The sequence below is a fragment of the Engystomops pustulosus genome, chromosome 4 (assembly GCF_040894005.1).
Source record: "Engystomops pustulosus chromosome 4, aEngPut4.maternal, whole genome shotgun sequence".
Lineage (NCBI taxonomy): Eukaryota > Metazoa > Chordata > Amphibia > Anura > Leptodactylidae > Engystomops > Engystomops pustulosus.
This window is the reverse complement of record NC_092414.1, coordinates 148,136,247-148,156,452: the sequence shown is the minus strand read 5'-3', so window position 1 is coordinate 148,156,452 and position 20,206 is coordinate 148,136,247. Positions and strand designations below refer to the sequence as shown.

The window sequence follows — 20,206 nt, the reverse complement described above, 5'->3', positions numbered from 1 at the left end:
TGTATATACTCTAGTATTAGCCGACCCAAGTATAAGCCGAGGTAACTAATTTTAACACAAAAACTGGGAAAACTTGAAAAAATGAATAAACCCAGGTTCTGCTACAGATGCAGAGAATGCATGTACTTCTCCAAACTATCAGCTCTGTTTCCCTACAGCTTCTTCTCTATTCTGCCTTCAGCTGACAGGATGGAGGGGTAGACATCAATGCCAATATCTTCAGAATTGTGGCTTTTAGTGTTACAGTCAGGAATGGGAAGCTGTATTTAAAGATGGCACTTTTTTACTGCAAATTTAACAGTACATATCTTTAGTTCTATGCCACTTAGTAACACAATCCTGTATGTGATATAAAAGGGGAGATTCTCCTCTTTAAAATTACGCCAGCACTCTGTTTCATGGTTAAGAAGATATAGCTATTTGGAAGTGTGCCACTGCATGACGTCTATACATGCTGTTTGCATGGGGTATGTAAAATTTGTCATTAAAGGACATCTACCACCAGGATGCTTGTAAACCAGGCATACTGGTGTGTGTCTCTTCTGGAAGGATCTGATCTTCTTGAAGCTTCTTATGCCCTTGTTTTTAAGAAAAAAAGGTTTTAAAAGTTATACAAACTTGCCTGAAGGAGCCCCCCAGACTCATTTGCATAATTTTAAAAGCCTTTTTTCCCCAAAAAATAACTAGGGCACAAGAAGCTTAAATAAGAGCAGAACCTGCCAGGGGGGCACACACCTGCATGTAAGTGTGCTTGGTTTACAATCCTTCATCCTGGTGGTAGATGTCCTTTACTGTTATGAAATTGACATGGTTTCACAACTTGGGAATCACTAGATCTTTAACAATTACAGTGAAATAAGCTTTTGCTTGGCCTCTGTGGACCCGACTTATGGCATTGTTTTCCTTTCAACTTATTTACAAGATGTAAACATAATTCGTAAACTTGCTGCTATTGAATGAAATTCAAAATTTCTTTATATGCAAACCCAGAACATGTGATTTTATCCTCGCTGTTAACTCTCAATAGTCATTTAAGACAAATAGCAGTACAAGGCAAATGAAATTATGTATATTTTTAAGAGAGAATTTAAGGTAGAGTGCCCCTTTAAAGTAGCGTTACACTTTCACAGTTTATGGCGGTGCTCCAGATTCTGTTCAGTATTATTTCACAGATCAAATGTAAATCTTTTCTCAGTGTGTCACACAATTCTAAGAATAGAGTGAAGTGTTACCAAATACTTGCTCTGTAAATGTAGTGTTAATAGCCACAGAGCACAGGTTATGAATGTGAGCACTGGAAAATACAGATCACATAAGGAGTAATGGAAGGAACATTGTCAGAAAGACAGAAGTCACTCCATTCTAGAGGTTCTGCCTGTATTTCAGGTGTTCTGCATGGCATGACGTGAAAGTATGGGTGCATATGGTCATTATGTCCTAGGAATCACTAAAAATATCATTTGATTATATCAATGCTTTCTGGCATGATGAGGATGGTGATATAAAGTTAAGCAGAAGGAAGGGGTTTAGGATGTGAACGATTATTTTCCATATTACATGTGTGTAGATTGGCACATACTTGAATCCCTCTTAATGATAATAACTACATTGAAATTGTCTAAATGAAGTTGAATAAATGTCAAATCACCCTATATACAAGCCATATATGTGTTTCCATATATATTATTGGTTAACTTTTACGTTTTCACAATAAATCTGGATTCAATAAATAATATGCTGTGCATATTTTAAAATGTTCATATCGCTGAGACACCTACAGTGGTATTGACAACTGGCAATATAACCCTTTAATACACATACATGCTATGTAATACATTATATATATAGAAGAGGTAAAGGAGAACATCCACTGATTTCTAAGTAACCGCTCTGTGCGTCACTACGGACATGTGAACTGCCCGCCACCTAGTGGAAGAGAATGAGAACGGTACCAAAAAATTAAAAATAACCTTCAAGTCTTTCAAGGTGATATAATATGATGTTTTTTTAATATTTAGGATGATAGAGACACTAAAGAGGTATTACAATTTTATCACAAAGGATGAAAGATTGTATATTTAGTAAATGTACAGCATAGAAATTGTTTATTTATCTAAAGGCATCTTGCATTTAAGTGGACTTCTTCAGTTCTTTGCTGAATTTAAGAATTCGTTAACTATAATAATATTCCAAAAGTATTATTGGTTCCTTGATCCACTAAGAACCTTTGGAATCTCATTCCCAATTTCTTGTTCTTCCAGGTAGAAGCTATTTCAGTAAACCCCAATAAAAATCACACAGGGGCCAGTTAATTAATACTGGTGCTTCATGCCGCATGCGAGAATTGAAACCTATGCCAGGTGGGAGCCAGGTCCATTTTTTGTGTCACAGTAGACCTTTATTACCACACAGTAAGGCATCTTGCACACGAACATGTGCACCTTGTGGGCCACAAACAAGGGAATGTGACGCCTTGGCATTGGTTTAGGAGCGGCTCCATAGTTTACATAACAGACAATCTGTCTCCTACGGCATGGAGTAGGCACCAGCCATTTGCAAGAGTCAATTGAAAGTAATTGGGCCTTGTGTTAGCCAATGAAACAATGTCTAGCACAAAGAGGCCTAAAGGCATAAGGAACAATAATATGATCAAAAAATCTTTAGCACTTGGAAGTCTGGTAGTTTATAGCTGAAAATAAAAAGCAGATCTGGTCTTAAAGTGTGTAGACTTAAATGAAATCTACAATCATAGTCCAGCATGATTAACACTTGCTAATTGGTCCATGACTGTGTGAAACTATATTTGTTGTCCATGGCCTCCTTCCTTCTAAAATTATGCTAATGAGCCTAAAGGGCTACCCTAACCCCCCTGTGATCTGGCTTTACAGACTGTTACAATATCTCTCCCGTCTTTATGCTTCCTCATCATTTGAGCACTTCCTCCTAAAGCAGAGCTGGGGAGTGCAACAGTGTAACGGCCTCTAAAGCCAGATCACATGGCGTCTGGGGTAGTCTTTCAGACTCCTCAGCATATTATTAGAAGTTGATTTTAAAAGGAAGAAGGCCATGGATAACAACTATAGGTAGATTACGACAGTCACCGTGCCTGCATCAATGAGTAAGTGCCCCTGGTTTAATGCTTAATTTTGATTTTAGATTTACGGACAGTCCAGACAACCCATTTAGAAATATTTCTACTTATTTTTTTATTCCTAAATTTAGCCATTTAATTCTTCATGTGCCAGTGAATAATATGACTAGCGATGGGTGAATTTATGTAAATTCGATGCGACCCGGTTCGCCAAATTCTCTGAGAAAATTGAATCACGGCATGTGATGTAACAGTACGTCCCATTCCGGGTGCTGGTGCATGGAACAGGCTCTCGGTGTTTACCCACAGAACGCCGGCAGCTGGGTCACTACCCCCATACAGTGAGGAACACTACCGTGATACAGTGAGGAACACTACCGTGATACAGTGAGGGACACTACCCATACAGTGAGGAACACTACCCCCATACAGTGAGGAACACTACCCCCATACAGTGAGGAACACTACCGCTATACAGTGAGGAACATTACCTCCATACAGTGAGGAACACTACCTCCATACAGTGAGGAACCCTACCACCATACAGTGAGGGACACTACTACCATACAGTGAGGAACACTACCCCCACACAATGAGGAACACTACCCCCACACAATGAGGAACACTACCGCCATACAGTGAGGAACACTACTACCATACAGTGAGGAACACTACCGCTATACAGTGAGGAACATTACCTCCATACAGTGAGGAACACTACCTCCATACAGTGAGGAACCCTACCACCATACAGTGAGGGACACTACTACCATACAGTGAGGAACACTACTACCATACAGTGAGGGACACTACCTCTATACAGTGAGGGACACTACCTCTATACAGTGAGGGACACTACCGCCATACAGTGAGGAACACTACCGCCATACAGTGAGGAACACTACCCTCACACAGTGAGGAACACTACCCTCACACAGTGAGGAACACTACCCTCACACAGTGAGGAACACTACCCCTATACAGTGAGGGACACTGCCTCCATACAGTGAAGGACACTGCCGCCATACAGTGAGGAATACTGCCGCCATAAAGTGAGGGACACTACCTCCATACAGTGAGGGACACTACCTCCATACAGTGAGGGACACTACCCCCATACAGTGAGGAACACTACCCCCATACAGTGAGGAATACTGCCGCCATACAGTGAGGAACACTACCCCCATACAGTGAGGAATACTGCCGCCATACAGTGAGGAACACTACCCCCATACATTGAGGAACACTACAGCCATGTTCCTTTCTTCTTCCCAAAATTGAATCACGGCATGTGATGTAACAGTACGTCCCATTCCGGGTGCTGGTGCATGGAACAGGCTCTCGGTGTTTACCCACAGAACGCCGGCAGCTGGGTCACTACCCCCATACAGTGAGGAACACTACCGTGATACAGTGAGGCACACTACCCATACAGTGAGGAACACTACCCCCATACAGTGAGGGACACTACCTCTATACAGTGAGGGACACTACCGCCATACAGTGAGGAACACTACCGCCATACAGTGAGGAACACTACCCTCACACAGTGAGGAACACTACCCTCACACAGTGAGGAACACTACCCTCACACAGTGAGGAACACTACCCCTATACAGTGAGGGACACTGCCTCCATACAGTGAAGGACACTGCCGCCATACAGTGAGGAATACTGCCGCCATAAAGTGAGGGACACTACCTCCATACAGTGAGGGACACTACCCCCATACAGTGAGGAACACTACCCCCATACAGTGAGGAATACTGCCGCCATACAGTGAGGAACACTACCCCCATACATTGAGGAACACTACAGCCATGTTCCTTTCTTCTTCCCAAAATTGAATCACGGCATGTGATGTAACAGTACGTCCCATTCCGGTTGCTGGTGCATGGAACAGGCTCTCGGTGTTTACCCACAGAACGCCGGCAGCTGGGTCACTACCCCCATACAGTGAGGAACACTACCGTGATACAGTGAGGGACACTACCCATACAGTGAGGAACACTACCCCCATACAGTGAGGGACACTGCCGCCATACAGTGAGGAACACTACCTCCATACAGTGAGGGACACTGCCGCCATACAGTGAGGAACACTACCCCCATACAGTGAGGAACACTACCCCCATACAGTGAGGAACACTACCGCTATACAGTGAGGAACACTACCGCTATACAGTGAGGAACACTACCGCTATACAGTGAGGAACACTACCCCCATACAGTGAGGAACACTACCCCCATACAGTGAGGAACACTACCGCTATACAGTGAGGAACACTACCGCTATACAGTGAGGAACACTACCGCTATACAGTGAGGAACACTACCGCTATACAGTGAGGAACATTACCTCCATACAGTGAGGAACCCTACCACCATACAGTGAGGGACACTACTACCATACAGTGAGGAACACTACTACCATACAGTGAGGGACACTACCTCTATACAGTGAGGGACACTACCTCTATACAGTGAGGGACACTACCTCTATACAGTGAGGGACACTACCTCTATACAGTGAGGGACACTACCGCCATACAGTGAGGAACACTACCCTCACACAGTGAGGAACACTACCCTCACACAGTGAGGAACACTACCCCTATACAGTGAGGGACACTACCTCTATACAGTGAGGGACACTACCGCCATACAGTGAGGGACACTACCCCCATACATTGAGGAACACTACAGCCATGTTCCTTTCTTCTTCCCAGAGTTCTCTGCCCCATGTAACAAGTTGTGCTCACGGCCATTTTGATAATAAAGGGAAAAAAAATTGAAATTAGTTCCCACGAATCACTGTAAACTTTAGATTTGTGACAAATCGTAGTTTTCCTGAAATTTTGAATAGTTAGAATCGATTCGCCCATCTCTAAATATGACCTTTAGGAAGGAATCTGGTGTGCGAACCATGTGCAGACATGTCTTGTCTTTGAACCTTTCATATTTTATAATGCTTGTTCTTGGCACCAGGCATACCAATGATATCCGCTCATTGACAATATCGTCATAGAGGGACTTTGTTTTATTTTTGATCTCATACTAGAGACTGGGTGATGACACTTGGATAGGTTTCATTGCTAATGACTTTCGTGCTGAGTATCCCAAAGGGACTATAATGTTGCATAATGATCATTAGAATTTTACTACCAAGGGAAGAGCAATCTAAGTACGTAGGATTTATAGACTTCTTATGAGACATATGAGGCCAATTAAAATGGCCCAATTGCAAAATGTATCATTATGTTTCAGCTTTATTAATACACAGAGTACAAGGTCTACTTGGGGTGTATCTCACGTGTAAACATGAATGCACTTAAAGTTTACCTCCCCATTCTACAAACTTTGCAAAGCAGTACAGTGTGTGCGCATAAGAAGTAACACAGGTTTGGGTAATTATTTGAGCTGTAATCTCCATCGTCTAATAGCTTTCCCCTTTGCTGTCTACAAATTTTCAGTTCTCCTAATGCTGGTAGGAGGATACCGAGCTGCTGTGACTCGCTGCTAGTTGGATACTAGCTGGATACTTAATATTGTTTCAATGTTAAAAAGATGTTGTAAAGGTGATGTTTCTATCAATCTAAGATTCTCAATGGAAGGTCTTCAGTGGAAGTATAAAGGTTCCATTTGGCTGCTGTCCTAGACAACAGTCTCTCACTTCTTCATAAATTAACTTGCTTATATAAAACGGGATGGGAAAAAAATTAAGTGATTGTGTATCTAATGAGGATATACCATCCTCAACGTTCTAAATGGGAAATCATCATCACGGACTGTAGCAATATAGTATCCCTGTTTTGGGCTTCTTCTTGCACTGCCTCCCAAATAATTTGTGTAAAATTGTCACTTAAAGCCCACTTATGACTTCCTCCTACTTTTATAAAAGACATAGAAATTTCAAGAAGAAAATAACCTTTACGCACTACATATTTACTATAGACTGATCTAGTGTAGATTATAGCAGATGTTTATGTTAATAAAATGCATACAATGTAGATTGGTCAGTATATGGTCTCATGACACCGTGTGCTGTTTGCAGGCCATGTGCTGTTGGTTGTGGTTTGTAGGACATCAGTAGGTAACCATTGCTCGCCCCTGCCGATGCCCACTATAAATGTCTGGCCGTGCCTCAGACACAGCCGTAAGTAGGACCTGCTCTAACAGTTGCGGGTGGCCGCTGGATATTTTCATGAAGTGGTAAGACTTTGTCTCACAGCGACTATGCACAATAAAGTCAGTGTGACCATGAATTCATCTCCGTATTTGCAGCTAGCGGCCCCAAGTATACGGTTGTGTGCACAAGCCTTTATTTAAAAATTGTGCAAAATTTTTTAGCAAAGACAAAACCATCAATATATATTGTACAGCCTGATTCTATTTGTGTGATGTATGGTTTATCACATATAGCGGTCTCATTCTGCTTGTCAGGAAAGAACTGGGACCTAACAGCAGCTCTGAGTGACTATGAACAACTGCGACAGGTGCACACTGCAAATCTGCCTCAAGTATTTAATGAAGGGAAATACTATAAGCAGCAGGACAGAGAAATCACCCAGCATGTCAACAAGATCGAGAGACCAAACCTCCAAAGACAAGAAGACATCGCTCAAGGTAAAGCCTCCATTTATTGTGATATATACCGTTATGGTTATCATAGCAATAAACCCGGTTGTCCAGGAAGCTAAATATTCATCTGCGTTTACTCTTATGTACATTGACTACATATCCACCAGTTTACATTAAAGGGCACCTATCCGCTTTATTGATTTGTCAGTTTTACTACATGTCTCCAGTTCCCATGGAATAACTATTCTGGTGCAACGTTTCCAACTGTTGACCCTTTCTTCTTCTAGAAATGTAATACTAAACTGGGTGCTACCAGTTGGGCGTGCGCCCTAGTACACTGTGACACTATCCAGTCTGTGCTGACAAGACCAGACTGCATATATAAGTGATGGCAACCGGTCAATTAATATAATATTCAGGATTGGTACAATGTTAAGTTGTAAGGAAATATACTGCAGAAGAATACACTGTTCCATAAAGCCTGAAAAATGCCAAATCCTTTTTACTATCTCCTCTATGACATTTGTAGATCTTCATCTATTTTTTTGTTCTTTAGAGAAGAGACTGTCCAGAGGCATATCTCATGCCAGTTCAGCCATTGTTTCTCTTGCTCGGTTGCATGTGGCCAATGAGTGCAGCAGTGATCCCTTTCCGCTAGAGATGCCCATCTATACATTCCAACTACCAGACCTCAGTGTGTACAGCGAAGATTTCAGAGTCTTTATTGAAAGGGATTTGATAGAGCAGTCAACAATGGTGGCCTTGGAGCAAGCAGGTGAGTGATATGTCTTACATTGGAGTGCAACATACACAACAAAACAATGAAAACAAGGCCACCATTAAGGACACGGCCTAAAATGACTTTCAACCCTTTTTCTTTCCTTTTTCCATGTTGAAACTCTAAGAGACATACATCTTTTATTTGATTTGGGCACATAGGGGGTTATTTTATAATAGTATAATGATTATACTGATTATAATGATTATTAAAGGGGTATTCCGGTTACAGCAGTGGCACTCTATTTTTGGCGATTAAACGACATGAGTGGATTCATAATACAAAGTTATTACCCCTTAACGCTGAGGCCCTTTTTCATTTTTGTGTTTTCATTTTTTACTCTTTTTTTTTTTAATTTTTCCATGTAAAGAGCTCTGTGATGGCTTGTTTTCTGCGTAACAAATTGTACTTCCTAGTGAGGGTATTTAATATTCCATTCTGTGAAGTGGGAACAAAATTCTAAATGCAGTGAAAATGGTGAAAAAAACACATTTGCACCATTTTCTTGTGGGTCACTGTGCGCCCTAAATGAGACATTTACTTCATTCTTTGGGTCAGTGCAATCATGGGGATACCATATTTTTATAGTTTTATAATGTGTTCATACATTTGCAAAAATTAAAACCTCCTGTTCAAAAAAAAATTCTTTATTTTGCCATCTTCTGGCACAAATATCATTTCATACTTTGTTGTATGGAGTTGTGTGTGATGTCATTTTTTGCGACTTTTGGCAACATTTTGGCCACTTTTGGCCATCATTTTTAGGACTTTTGATAACTTTTTATTGAATTTTTTATATTTTTTAAAATGGCAAAAAGGGGCATTTTCAACTATGGTATTTTCTGTTACAGGGTTAAACGCCAAGAATAACTGTTATTATATTTTGATAGATTGGGATGCAGCGATCCCTAAAATGTTTATGATTTTTACTGTTTATTTATATGAGTTCTAGGGAAAGGAGGGAGGTTGTGATTTGAATTTTTAGTTTTTATTTTTTATATAATTTTTTTTATTTTTATTTTTTTTATTTCTTTACTTTTTTGTGACCCCCTAGCGTACTGTAACCCTAGGTTGTCTGATTGATCCTACCATATACTGCTATACAACTGTATGGAAGTATATGGGGATTTTCCTCATCATTCATTACAATGTGCAAATCACACATTGTAATAAATAGGTTAAAACCAGAGAGCCTCAGGTCTTCGAGGCTGTTATGGCAACTGATTGCCACCCATAGATTACCTCATTGGGGCGACAATTGTATCCAAGATGGTGGCGCCCAAGAGGTGCAGCTTTGCTGGAGGCATTTACATGGTTAACACCCACGATCGGTGCCAACTTTGGAAAGAAAAAGGGCGAGCGGCACAATATGGGCATTGTTTTGTTAACAGTTAATCAATAGTGGGAATCACATATGAGAACTTGGTAAAATCATCATAGCTTTACAGTTACACTTTAAGAAAAAATATAAAAGTAGCACATTTGTTTTGTGTGCGATTTTATATGAGCTAAACTCAAAGATGTATGTATGACTTTTTCTCTGTACACAAAATGCCCTTTTCTATTAAATATTATTTACAAATTTGTCTACATTACTGTTGGGGAGCACTTCTCCTTTTTCAAGATAATCAAATAGGCTGGCCACAATAAAAGGTGTAGTTTCTTGGATTACAATCATTTGCCTTATGCAGTGGAACACATCTCTTTGAGTTGAGTTGATTAAAGTGCCAGACACCACTGAATGTGCACACATGCCCACTCAAGCAACTGCAGTAAGGTGGAGACCTCTATGATGACGTCAAGGATGCAAATGAGCTTTCTAGTTAGTTTAGTTATGCAAACCAATTGCGGCAGCAGCTGTACAGGTGGAGGTAAAGTTGCTGGATATGAAGGTTCTGGGCCATTGTAGTGTGTGTGGCCAGCTGGATGCACTGCCAAATCCTCTGAAACGCCTCTGGAGACTTGTGGTAGAGAAATGGACATTATTTTCTTGGTCAACAGCTCTGATGGACATTCCTGCAGTCATCATGCCAAATGCCACAACTGTGGCATTGTGCTTTGTGATAAAACTGCACCTTTTAGAATGGACTTTTGGCTGTGGAGTAATCATGGTGTCTAATCTGAGGGAAAGCGATAATCTAAAAAAAAGGTGCTTATTAAGGCCCCTTGCACTTAATTGTGCTTGGTCTGGCCCATGTGCTGGTCAGATCCCTTAGTCCTTACTTCATAGTGAATTATGATGCAAGGACTCTCTGTCTGTCTGGTCCCATGAGGATTGTCTAGTTGGGTATTGTATTAGTAGGGAAGGTCTTTTACACCAGTACCTTTATTAGTACATATTTATTTTGCACTTGCCTACCCTACCTTGCATCTTATTTGGTATCTCAGTACTTTGTAATGGTGGGCAGATTGAACTAGGGAGGGCTGGGGCGTTACTTGACCCATAGGAGCCAGGTACACATACCTATTGTACCTTTTTAGTGTTTTTATTGTATTGTTAATATCTATTGTTTGTCATGAAATAAAATTTGCTCTTGTTATATTGGTCCAGTATACACATCCATCTTTTCTGGTGTTTATTATATGCATTGTACAGGATGCGTGGACATTTTTTGATACTGGCAGTGCCTGTCCTCCCTGTGAGTATTTGATAACAGTGTGGACACTGTGACGTAGATTTTCCCAATATTTCAGAGAAAGGGCCCTATGGGTACATAGACGTTCTTGGATCTCTAAATTGAAAAAATAATTTGCTCTTTTCTTAATGTACTTTTTGGGAATCCCTCATCGTATGTACAGCACCATGGAGTAATGTCATTTTAAACTATGAAAACTATGATACAGTGCCTTGTGGCTTTAACCTTACATGGTGTTTTAAAGGTTCACAGTGACCTCCTCCTCTTCCATGATTTAGTTTTAGATTTGTAGTTCAAGGACATATCTAAACAATGAATAGGGCAAACACCTCTGGGAAATCTATAATTACACTAAACTGAAAAAAATGAGTGATAATTCAGTTGAGTTTAGAGAAGTCTTTGATGGCTAACCCCATGTCATACTGTAATGGCACTGCACATAAATCTGCTATCAGCCCCCCAGCTACATAGAGCGCTGGGAGAGAAGAATATGCTGGAATTTGTATGTGGAATGACCTTTCTCTAGAATTCGCTCAGCTGAGAGTTAATGTACTAGTTCTAAGAAATAACCTCCACATTTAGTCCTACAGTTCTGCTAAATAACGACCCATCAAATAGCGCTGTTACATAGTACATGGTGTTGCTTAATATAAATCTGTCACAAATGCTCAGAGATGTGCATTTTACTTAAAGGGAATGTAAACTATAACGGACAGGTAATTAATGTGGATCTCTTTATAGTCATTGGACCTCATCAGTCCCTTTAAAAACACATCGAAGCAAATTTATGAATATTGCCTAATACTCTGTCATAGTAAGAAGTGACTCCGGTTCTGGCAGATTTGCCACATTTGCAACTTCTTCCTTCCCAACCTGAAGGTAGTAATGCAATAAGTTGTCATGGCATTCGGGAAGTTGCCATTCCTACTTGGCCCAACTAGAAACCGTAGAAACAGATGGATTGTAGTGTATTGTACAATCAGTCAAGTGTTGAGATCCCCTTATTGGCGTGAATCAATTTTATTTTGAAGGTCTAAAACATTTTTAATACCGTTATTTTCTTTTAAAATATGTAAAAAAAAAAATAAACTAACTAAAGTTAATGATTATTTTAATGTATGTTTCCTGCAAGGGCTGTAGGCAGTCTTTCAGCCTTAGCAGCTTTCTTCTCTTTACATTGAGCTTCTCCACAGCCCTCTCCCTATGCAAATAATAAAAGGCTTCTGCAGGCTTCTGGTTAAATACTACAGCAGTAGTTGGCTATGAAGCAGCTGACTGCAGACAGCAGGAAGTTCTACAGGCTAAAATATCTCCCAAGGCCTTTGCAGGGGGGGGGACTTTCAATTTAAAAGACCACTTTTCACAATTCGGCAACTACTAACATCAAACACAAAGGTATGGTCACTAGATCTCCACGGCTGCTACCTAACACTATCTGCAGCTTTGTATGGTCAAACTGCAGACAGATTTGATCTTTTCTAGACTTTGCTACTATTGAGAGTGGCTATGGAATTACCAGTGTGTGAATTCTGCATCCATTTCCCTGAGTGTGCAGCTAGCCTCGTATATGTACAGATCCTTAAAAATTATTGTGGGCAAGAGTTCAAGGTTGAAATCTGCTTTACTTACAAGTCCTGATTCCAATACAAAAAATGTTTTATGTGTAGGGAAAACCAATTTTTAAAATTTGGTAATATTTCATGTAGATATGCCCTCTGTGCATTGTACATATGCAAATTAATGTATAGCTGATATTGTTTTCCGGCAATGTCACATTTACAATATGGCAGCCTGCTAATTACGTCTTCCACATTCCCCTAGGGAGACTGAACTGGTGGTCCTCAACCTGCTCGAGTTGCAAACGTCTCCTGCCATTAGCAACAACTGGCGATGGAAACTGCCTTCTTCATGCTGCCTCGTTGGGTAAGATCCAGACTTCTGCTTCTGCTCAGCAGATGACCTCGTCTAATGTATTTATCAGGTTCTCATAGCAATCATTGTAATCTTATTACACTCACTTTCGCACCGATGGAACTTCCTTCGTGATAAAATAGGTGTTTGGTAAAAATGCTCTCCATAAAAGCTTATAGCATATATGGATTTGTTCCATTTAATAACCCTTGTACATTGTATTTGGTTGTATCACTAGACTTTGTTATGTTTTGTACAATAGGAATGTGGGGATTTCATGACCGAGATCTTGTTCTAAGAAAAGCGCTCTATACCATGATGAGAAGTGGCGCGGAGAGGGAAGCACTGAAGAGACGATGGAGGTGGCAGCAGACGCAGCAGAATAAGGAGGTATTGATTTCTGGCTCTGTGACTCCTGCTGCCTGTATGCTTAAAGCCATTTTTATGTATCTTCTTATAACCTCTTTATTAGCACACAGACATCTGGCTACTGAGACACTGTAATTGGACTCTAGTGGATTCATCTGCATTTGCCATATTTTATCTTTCCTGTATGCTCAGAACTGCAGACTCTAGAGCCTTCATACAGTCCTGCCAAGGTCATCATGCAGAATGCCTCAAGTGTATAATCATTGTTTTTCATCTTTAAGACAAACTATAACCCAGCGATCATGTGTATTATTGATGGAAAAGAATGAATGTGGGAATTTTAAATGATCTCTAATTACTTATTTTACATACAGGCAGACACATTTATTAACTTACAGTTGAGCATTCTTGGGAACAAGGTTTAGTAAATTTCCATCATCCGGAGAGCTTCCTCAGTGGGCAGAGAGGTCTGTCTGAAACTGGGAGTCGTATCTGAGGTTACAGTAGTCAGACTGATTCATTTGTAACTAGGAGTCATATCAGAGGTCACAGTGGGCAGACAGGTCCATTTGTAACTACCATAAAAGTCCTCTCTAATTCGAGTGCCCTTAAAGGGGTTAGCCGCTATCACAAAACTTTACCAGGGTAAGTACAAAACCCTAATAGGGTCACACATATAGTATTTACCCTGGTACAGTTTCTGTAAAGCAGTGGATCACTTGATCGCTGGCAGCAGTACTCGGGACATTCCTATATCTGTGTTCTGTTGTCTTCCTGAAGATGGACGGAACCATCATCTACTGTCTATCCCCCAATAGCAGTGGAAGGAGGGGTGTATGGATGTCCTTGGCATGTTTCTCCAACCACTGCTATGGGAGTGTTTATGATGGATTGGGCTTGCAGACGGTAATGACTGCACAGCACCCTCCGTCTGCTGTAAAGGTAGAAGGACATGGTATGTCACGGGAAGTACTATATGGCTGACCCTATTAGAGTCTTATACTTACCTTGGTAAAGTTGGTCAGTGCCTATACTTTATGCAAGAAATATGTTCTTGTGTCCTTTCTCCCCCTACATTTCTTCCTTATTTAAACAGTTTGTGGAAACCAGCTCCCTGTCCCCATTCACAACTGAAAACTAAGAAATAAAGGAGTCTGATAAAGTGTCTAATGACTCCTTACAGACATTCCCTGGATATTCTAATCTCCCCAGAGAGCTGAATCATTAATGCTCTAGGTGTGGTAAGAGTTAAACTTTAACCTGCTTATCTGTCTGAAGTGGAAGGACCTCAGAATATTTTCTGATAAACTGCTCACCACCAGAAAATGGCATAGAGAAGCTACACTGAAGTATATTACAAAGTTTTCCATTATGAACTGCTTCATTTTTACAATTTAAAAAAAATGCTTTCAAGATTTAGTAAGTCTTTCAGGAATTGAAGCAGAGTCATATTCATATCTGACCTTGTCACCAAGTATTGCAAAGGAGCTGCATGGCTCTAGCCATGTGGGCAAGCTGTGCTTTCTTAGAAAAGACGATATGTAAAATTGATCTAAGAATAACCTGTCAATTCTTAAAGGTGAAAAAAAAAACCTTTAAAATATTTCATATATACACACTGGCTTATCTTATGAATGAAGAAATAAGGAACCGGCCTTCCAGAACCCATCACCAGATACATGTGTATGATATATCATTGGAACAGCTGTTCGTGCTAGCAATGAGAACTATACAGGGGATGGAGCTTTTATTTTCTTAAAAACTGGGCCTAAGTTTGTGGTGATCATTTTTATGTGTTCTTTTCAGTCTGGACTGGTTTACACAGAAGATGAGTGGGAAAGGGAATGGAATGAGTTGTTAAAGTTGGCCTCCAGTGAGCCTCGAACACACTTCAGCAAGAACGGAGGCTCTGGTGGTGGGTAAGTTTTGTCTATCTAGAAATTTCTTCAGATTATTTGAGTCTGTGTCCTTAAGTTCCTTAGTTTAGCGGCCTTAAAGGAAATTATCACCAGGATCAAGGATTGTAAACCAAGTACACTGACATACTAGTATGTGCCCCCCTCTAGTGGGATCCACTGTTCATTAAGCTTCTTATGCCCTTGTTTTAAATTTTAAAAAGGCTTTAAAAAATTATGCAAATGAACCTGAGGGGCTTCAGGCTCTCAAACTTTTTTTGTAAAAACCCAGAGCATAAGAAGCTAAAAGAAGAAGAAGAAGAGATGCTGCTAGAGGGGGCACACACCAGTATGTCAGTGTGCTTGGTTTAGAATCCTTCACCCGGATCGTAGATGTCCTTTAAATTTTTAGTTTAAAAAATATCCTTTTTTTTTTTTTTTGCTGAACATTCCGTACTTGTCTGTGTTATTTTTCTTGGTAATGAATATTGCTATATTTTCTGTACTAATTATATTGTTTATAGATTTGACAATATAGATATCTTATGTGAAATAGGAGGAGATTAAAAAAAATAATTGTAAAAACAGGTACAAGCCCATCATGCCCTCATTATGTTGTAAGTCTTCAGTTCCAAGAAGGAGAAGCCATATAAATTTCTTTGAGTAAGGGCATAGTGATATGATACAAGGAGTCCCTCCTTCTCCTCTGTAATAATGATTACATCTCAGCACTCCTGTTCTGCAGGGAAGAAGGGACTGCTTGTATTGCTTGTATCATATATGACAATAATGTACAGAGTCCATTCTTGGACACTGTGGTTGGTAGGTGAAACAGGACACTGCACAGTTCATGATTTATGCACCTACCACGGGAGTGTGATCCTGCCCTTACCCTTGATATCTTGGGGCCCCGGATAAGGGCCTCTCTGGGGACTGTGATCTGATGGCATGATTTGCGACCAGATCACGGCCTCCATGGACTTCTATGGCCCACGGTGACAGTGTGGTGAGCACATATTGTTACAGAGTGGGGGACCATGCCACAAAATATAGGACATGACCTATATTTTGGCAGATTTTCTGTGTGGCGGTTCGTCTGCCTATGGAGGAGTGGAGAGCGCTCACCCCTCCCGCTCCTCCTCCTGACCCTGTGCTCACCCGGGATCTGGTCAGGGTGAGCAGCTGGCCTTCTGAATGTACCCAAAGAGGGTCTCAGTGTAACTTTGCACACTCATCCTAATAAAACCTTGAAATATAAGATAATGCTTTGGAATACTTTTTACTCTGTTTTATAGCAGTATAACAGATACATTTATAGTGGCTAATAGGATGTGGAGGTATTTCTAAACGACAATTGATGGAAAAACCTGAATGAATACAGTACTTATTTTACCCTCTTCTATGTAATGTGCAATTACTGTAGTGCCATTACTTGCAATACTGATTTGTAATACGGGTTTGTATAAATTCTACCTTCTATGTAGATATATTGATAGACTTAGACTGAATCTTGTGTGGGATGAAAGTGTGTATAATTTTTTAAAGTTTCTAGAAATGCTTATGTTACCTACAGAAATGAAATGATACAAGTCCACCAAATTGGCCCATGGTCCTAAATTAAATATACAGTCAAAATCAACAATGATAAACCAAGGACGCTTGCTTCTAGATGCTGGCACTGTTACTGTGGTAATCGTCTTAATCCATTGCCTCCTTCCTTCTAAAATCAACTCTTAAAATTATGCTTAGGAACTGAAGGGCTCCTGGGGATGTTAGCAGAGCCCCTCCCTGCTGCAGATTCTCAGGCTGTTACAGTGTACAATGAGTACTCCCCCCATCCTCCTCTGTCTGATGTCATTTCATGGCAGCAGAGGAAGGGGGAAGTGCTGCTGCACAGTGTAACAGCCTGTGAAGTTTCAACATAGATGGGCTCTGATAACACTCCCAGGAGCCATTCACATTCATGAACATGATTTTAAAAATTGATTTTAGAAGGAAGGAGACCATGGATAAAAGTCACGGTATGTGTCCCTTGTTTATTATGCTTAATTTTATTGGTAGATTTCCTTTCGGCTTCTGATAATGGACAGGCAGCCGTACACAGCTTTCAATGTGCTGATTTATCCAAAGGGCAACTATAATATAATATAGAGAATTGTTACCTTGTGATCCCTGTATTTGTACAGTTGTACTAGTAAAAGCAATGCATCTAGGGTGACTTCTTATTCGGCTGGATTGTTATACACCACTATGTCCGATGACTTTGCTGTGGTTACCTATAGTTGTCTGGTTACTTCTATACAAATTTTTTGTTTGTTAGCTTCTAAAATATTAGTTGCTCCAGATGTTGTGTTGTGTCCTGCCAGCCGTACATGTACATCAGAAGGCAGGATGTTATTGCTGAAATAGGAATTCCTGCCTGATTTGCCCTCCTTGATGTTCTCCAATGTTGTTGGCTGTGGACCATGTGGGCTGCTGCATAGTACCTGAGCTGTACAGAATGGCAGTGCTGTGTGCTTACTCATAGCATGACTCACACTGGTGCTCTTTTACTGCTTTTATGACATGGTTATTTCGGTGGCCGCACTTCCTGAGATAACCTTTCAAAGCAAACTTTTCTTAGTAGTTGCAATCTTTAAGGGTTGTCCTTCTTTAAACCTAAAAGTTTTAATGCAGCTTTAGAAAGAGAGGAACTTAAATAAATTTACCCGAACTCACCATTCCATGGCTGTTGTCATGTGACAGGTTGCTTAAAGGCAGTATATTTCTGCCTCCTGTCACTGGCCTCAACATTGATGTGCCATGTTTCACTGTTAAAGCTATAGATTTGCTGCAGTGTATGCTTGTCCACCAAACTTTATTACCTTACGGGGGTGCAATCTCAACCGGGCCCAAGATGCATATCTGGCCTATAAGGAGTCACTTTCCAATATGAAAAAACTAGTACTATAAGCCATGCATTCTACTCGGGGGGCCTGGCACCAACTTTGCCCTGGGGCTCTTCATCTTCAAGTTACGCCACTGCCGGCATTGGACATGAAGTTTCATTATAACACTTAGGGCTGGGGACACACTGTAAAATGACTGCAGGTTAGCTACAGCAGAATTGCTGATGGCTAACCCATAGTTCACCTTGTAACCAGAAAGTAGCTTTCATATTCTTAATGCTGTAGTGAACAATGAAGCCTACAAAAATTGCTCAGATTCTAACAAAATTTTTATTACAATCATTTGTGAAAAATTAAAAAAAAAAACATTAAAACATTTAAGAAATGATTACAAGGAATGATGGCTTCAATAGGGCTAATGCATTCTGTATATTACTTTGACAGGATATGTTGGATTTTGTCACTGGGGCCAGACCAGATGTTAGGGGGCAGCAAACTGGGCATTTGCTCAGGGCCCCCTGTCCTAAAGGGGCCCCCTGCATGTGGACTTGTGTGGGCAGAGGATGTATTGCTCCTTTAATGGTTGAGTGTCCGGGTTAAGATGCTCATCTTCTATCTCCTGTCTATATATTTATCATCTATCCGTCTAGTTATCCATCTACCATAATTTGTCTATTTCATATCTTTGTATCTGTCTATCTAACTAATCTGCCTGATTAGAACGTTAAAAATGTCAACAATGTTTATTCAATTGTATGTTAAAAACGGGATGAAAAAATAGCCAAAACAACATATTTTAGGCTGTCAAAGTGCCAATCTAAGGAGCATTGTGATTACACTAATGCCACCAAAAATATCGGGGATTACACAAAGGTAACATCGCAAGGGCTGAGCTCCAATTAGTGACACCTTCACTTTCACAGATTTGTAAGTTGATCTATTACCAAGTATAACAGACCATATTTCTACCTATTTATAATCTTTCCCTGCCTGACGCTTTTCTGCATCAGTCCTTACAATTGCATAGACTATGATGTCGGAAAAGTGATTTCATGGTTTTTTTATTCGTATGTACTGGGGGGGAGGCTGGTTGTATACAGGGGGAGTGTCTGGCTGTATATAGGAGAGGAGCTGGCAGGCTGTATACAGGGGGGTGGCTGGCTGTATACAGGGGGGTGGCTGGCTGTATACAGGGGGGTGGCTGGCTGTATACAGGGGGTGGCTGCCTGTATAAGGGGGGCTGGCTGGCTGTATACAAGGGAGGGGTGGGCTAGCTGTATACGAGGGGCTGGATGGCTATATACTGGGATGGGCTGGCTATATATTGGGGTGGCATGCTAGCTATATACTGGTTGGTCTGGCTGGCTATATACTGGGAAGGGGCATGCTTGCTATATACTGGGGGCATGCTATATACAGGGGTGGCTGGTTGTTTACTGGGGGAGGTGTCTGGCTATATACAGGGGGGTCAGGCTGTCTGTATACTGGGGGCAGCACGGTGGCTGAGTGAGTAACACTTCTGCCTTGCAGCGCCGGGGTCCTGGGTTCAATTCCCACCCAGGTCAACATCTGCAAAGAGTTTGTATGCACCCACTATACAGACATCCTGACCCCCCTGTATATAGCCAGACAGCTCCCTCAGTAAACAACCAGCCACCCCTGCATATAGCATGCCCCCCAGGGGGAGCTGGCTGTATGCTGGGGGGCTGGCTATATGCTTGGGGAGGGCAGGCTGGCTATATACTGCATAAACATACTGTACGGCTCTCCCAGAATTATATTTTAAAATATGTGGAGCTTATGGCTCTCTCAGCCATAAAGGTTCCTGACCCATGTAATAGACCAACTCTGTGAAAGTGAAGGTGTCACTAATTGATGCTCAGCCCTCGTGATTTTACCTTTTGGTTCTTCAGTCTTTTTGTTCTTTGTGTAATCCCCCTTTTTGGGGGCATTAATGCAATCACTATGCTGCTTAGATTGGCACTTTGAAAGCCTGATCACATGACCGTTCATCTGCAGCCATTTTATGGAATGTCTTGCTGATAAGTTAAAAGACA

At 40.9% G+C, this 20,206-nt stretch overlaps 1 protein-coding gene across 2 annotated transcripts in view; it reads left to right on the top strand.

Annotated features, from left to right (window-relative positions):
• Positions 1–20,206, top strand: part of OTUD7A (OTU deubiquitinase 7A) — a 133,152-nt gene that overhangs the window by 78,104 nt on the left and 34,842 nt on the right. For both annotated transcript variants that reach the window (XM_072148030.1, XM_072148029.1), the window contains 5 exons: positions 7,535–7,717; positions 8,229–8,447; positions 12,908–13,009; positions 13,260–13,387; positions 15,173–15,285. In XM_072148030.1, coding sequence (XP_072004131.1) covers positions 7,535–7,717; positions 8,229–8,447; positions 12,908–13,009; positions 13,260–13,387; positions 15,173–15,285 — 745 coding nt within the window. The remainder of the gene's footprint in view (positions 1–7,534; positions 7,718–8,228; positions 8,448–12,907; positions 13,010–13,259; positions 13,388–15,172; positions 15,286–20,206) is intronic.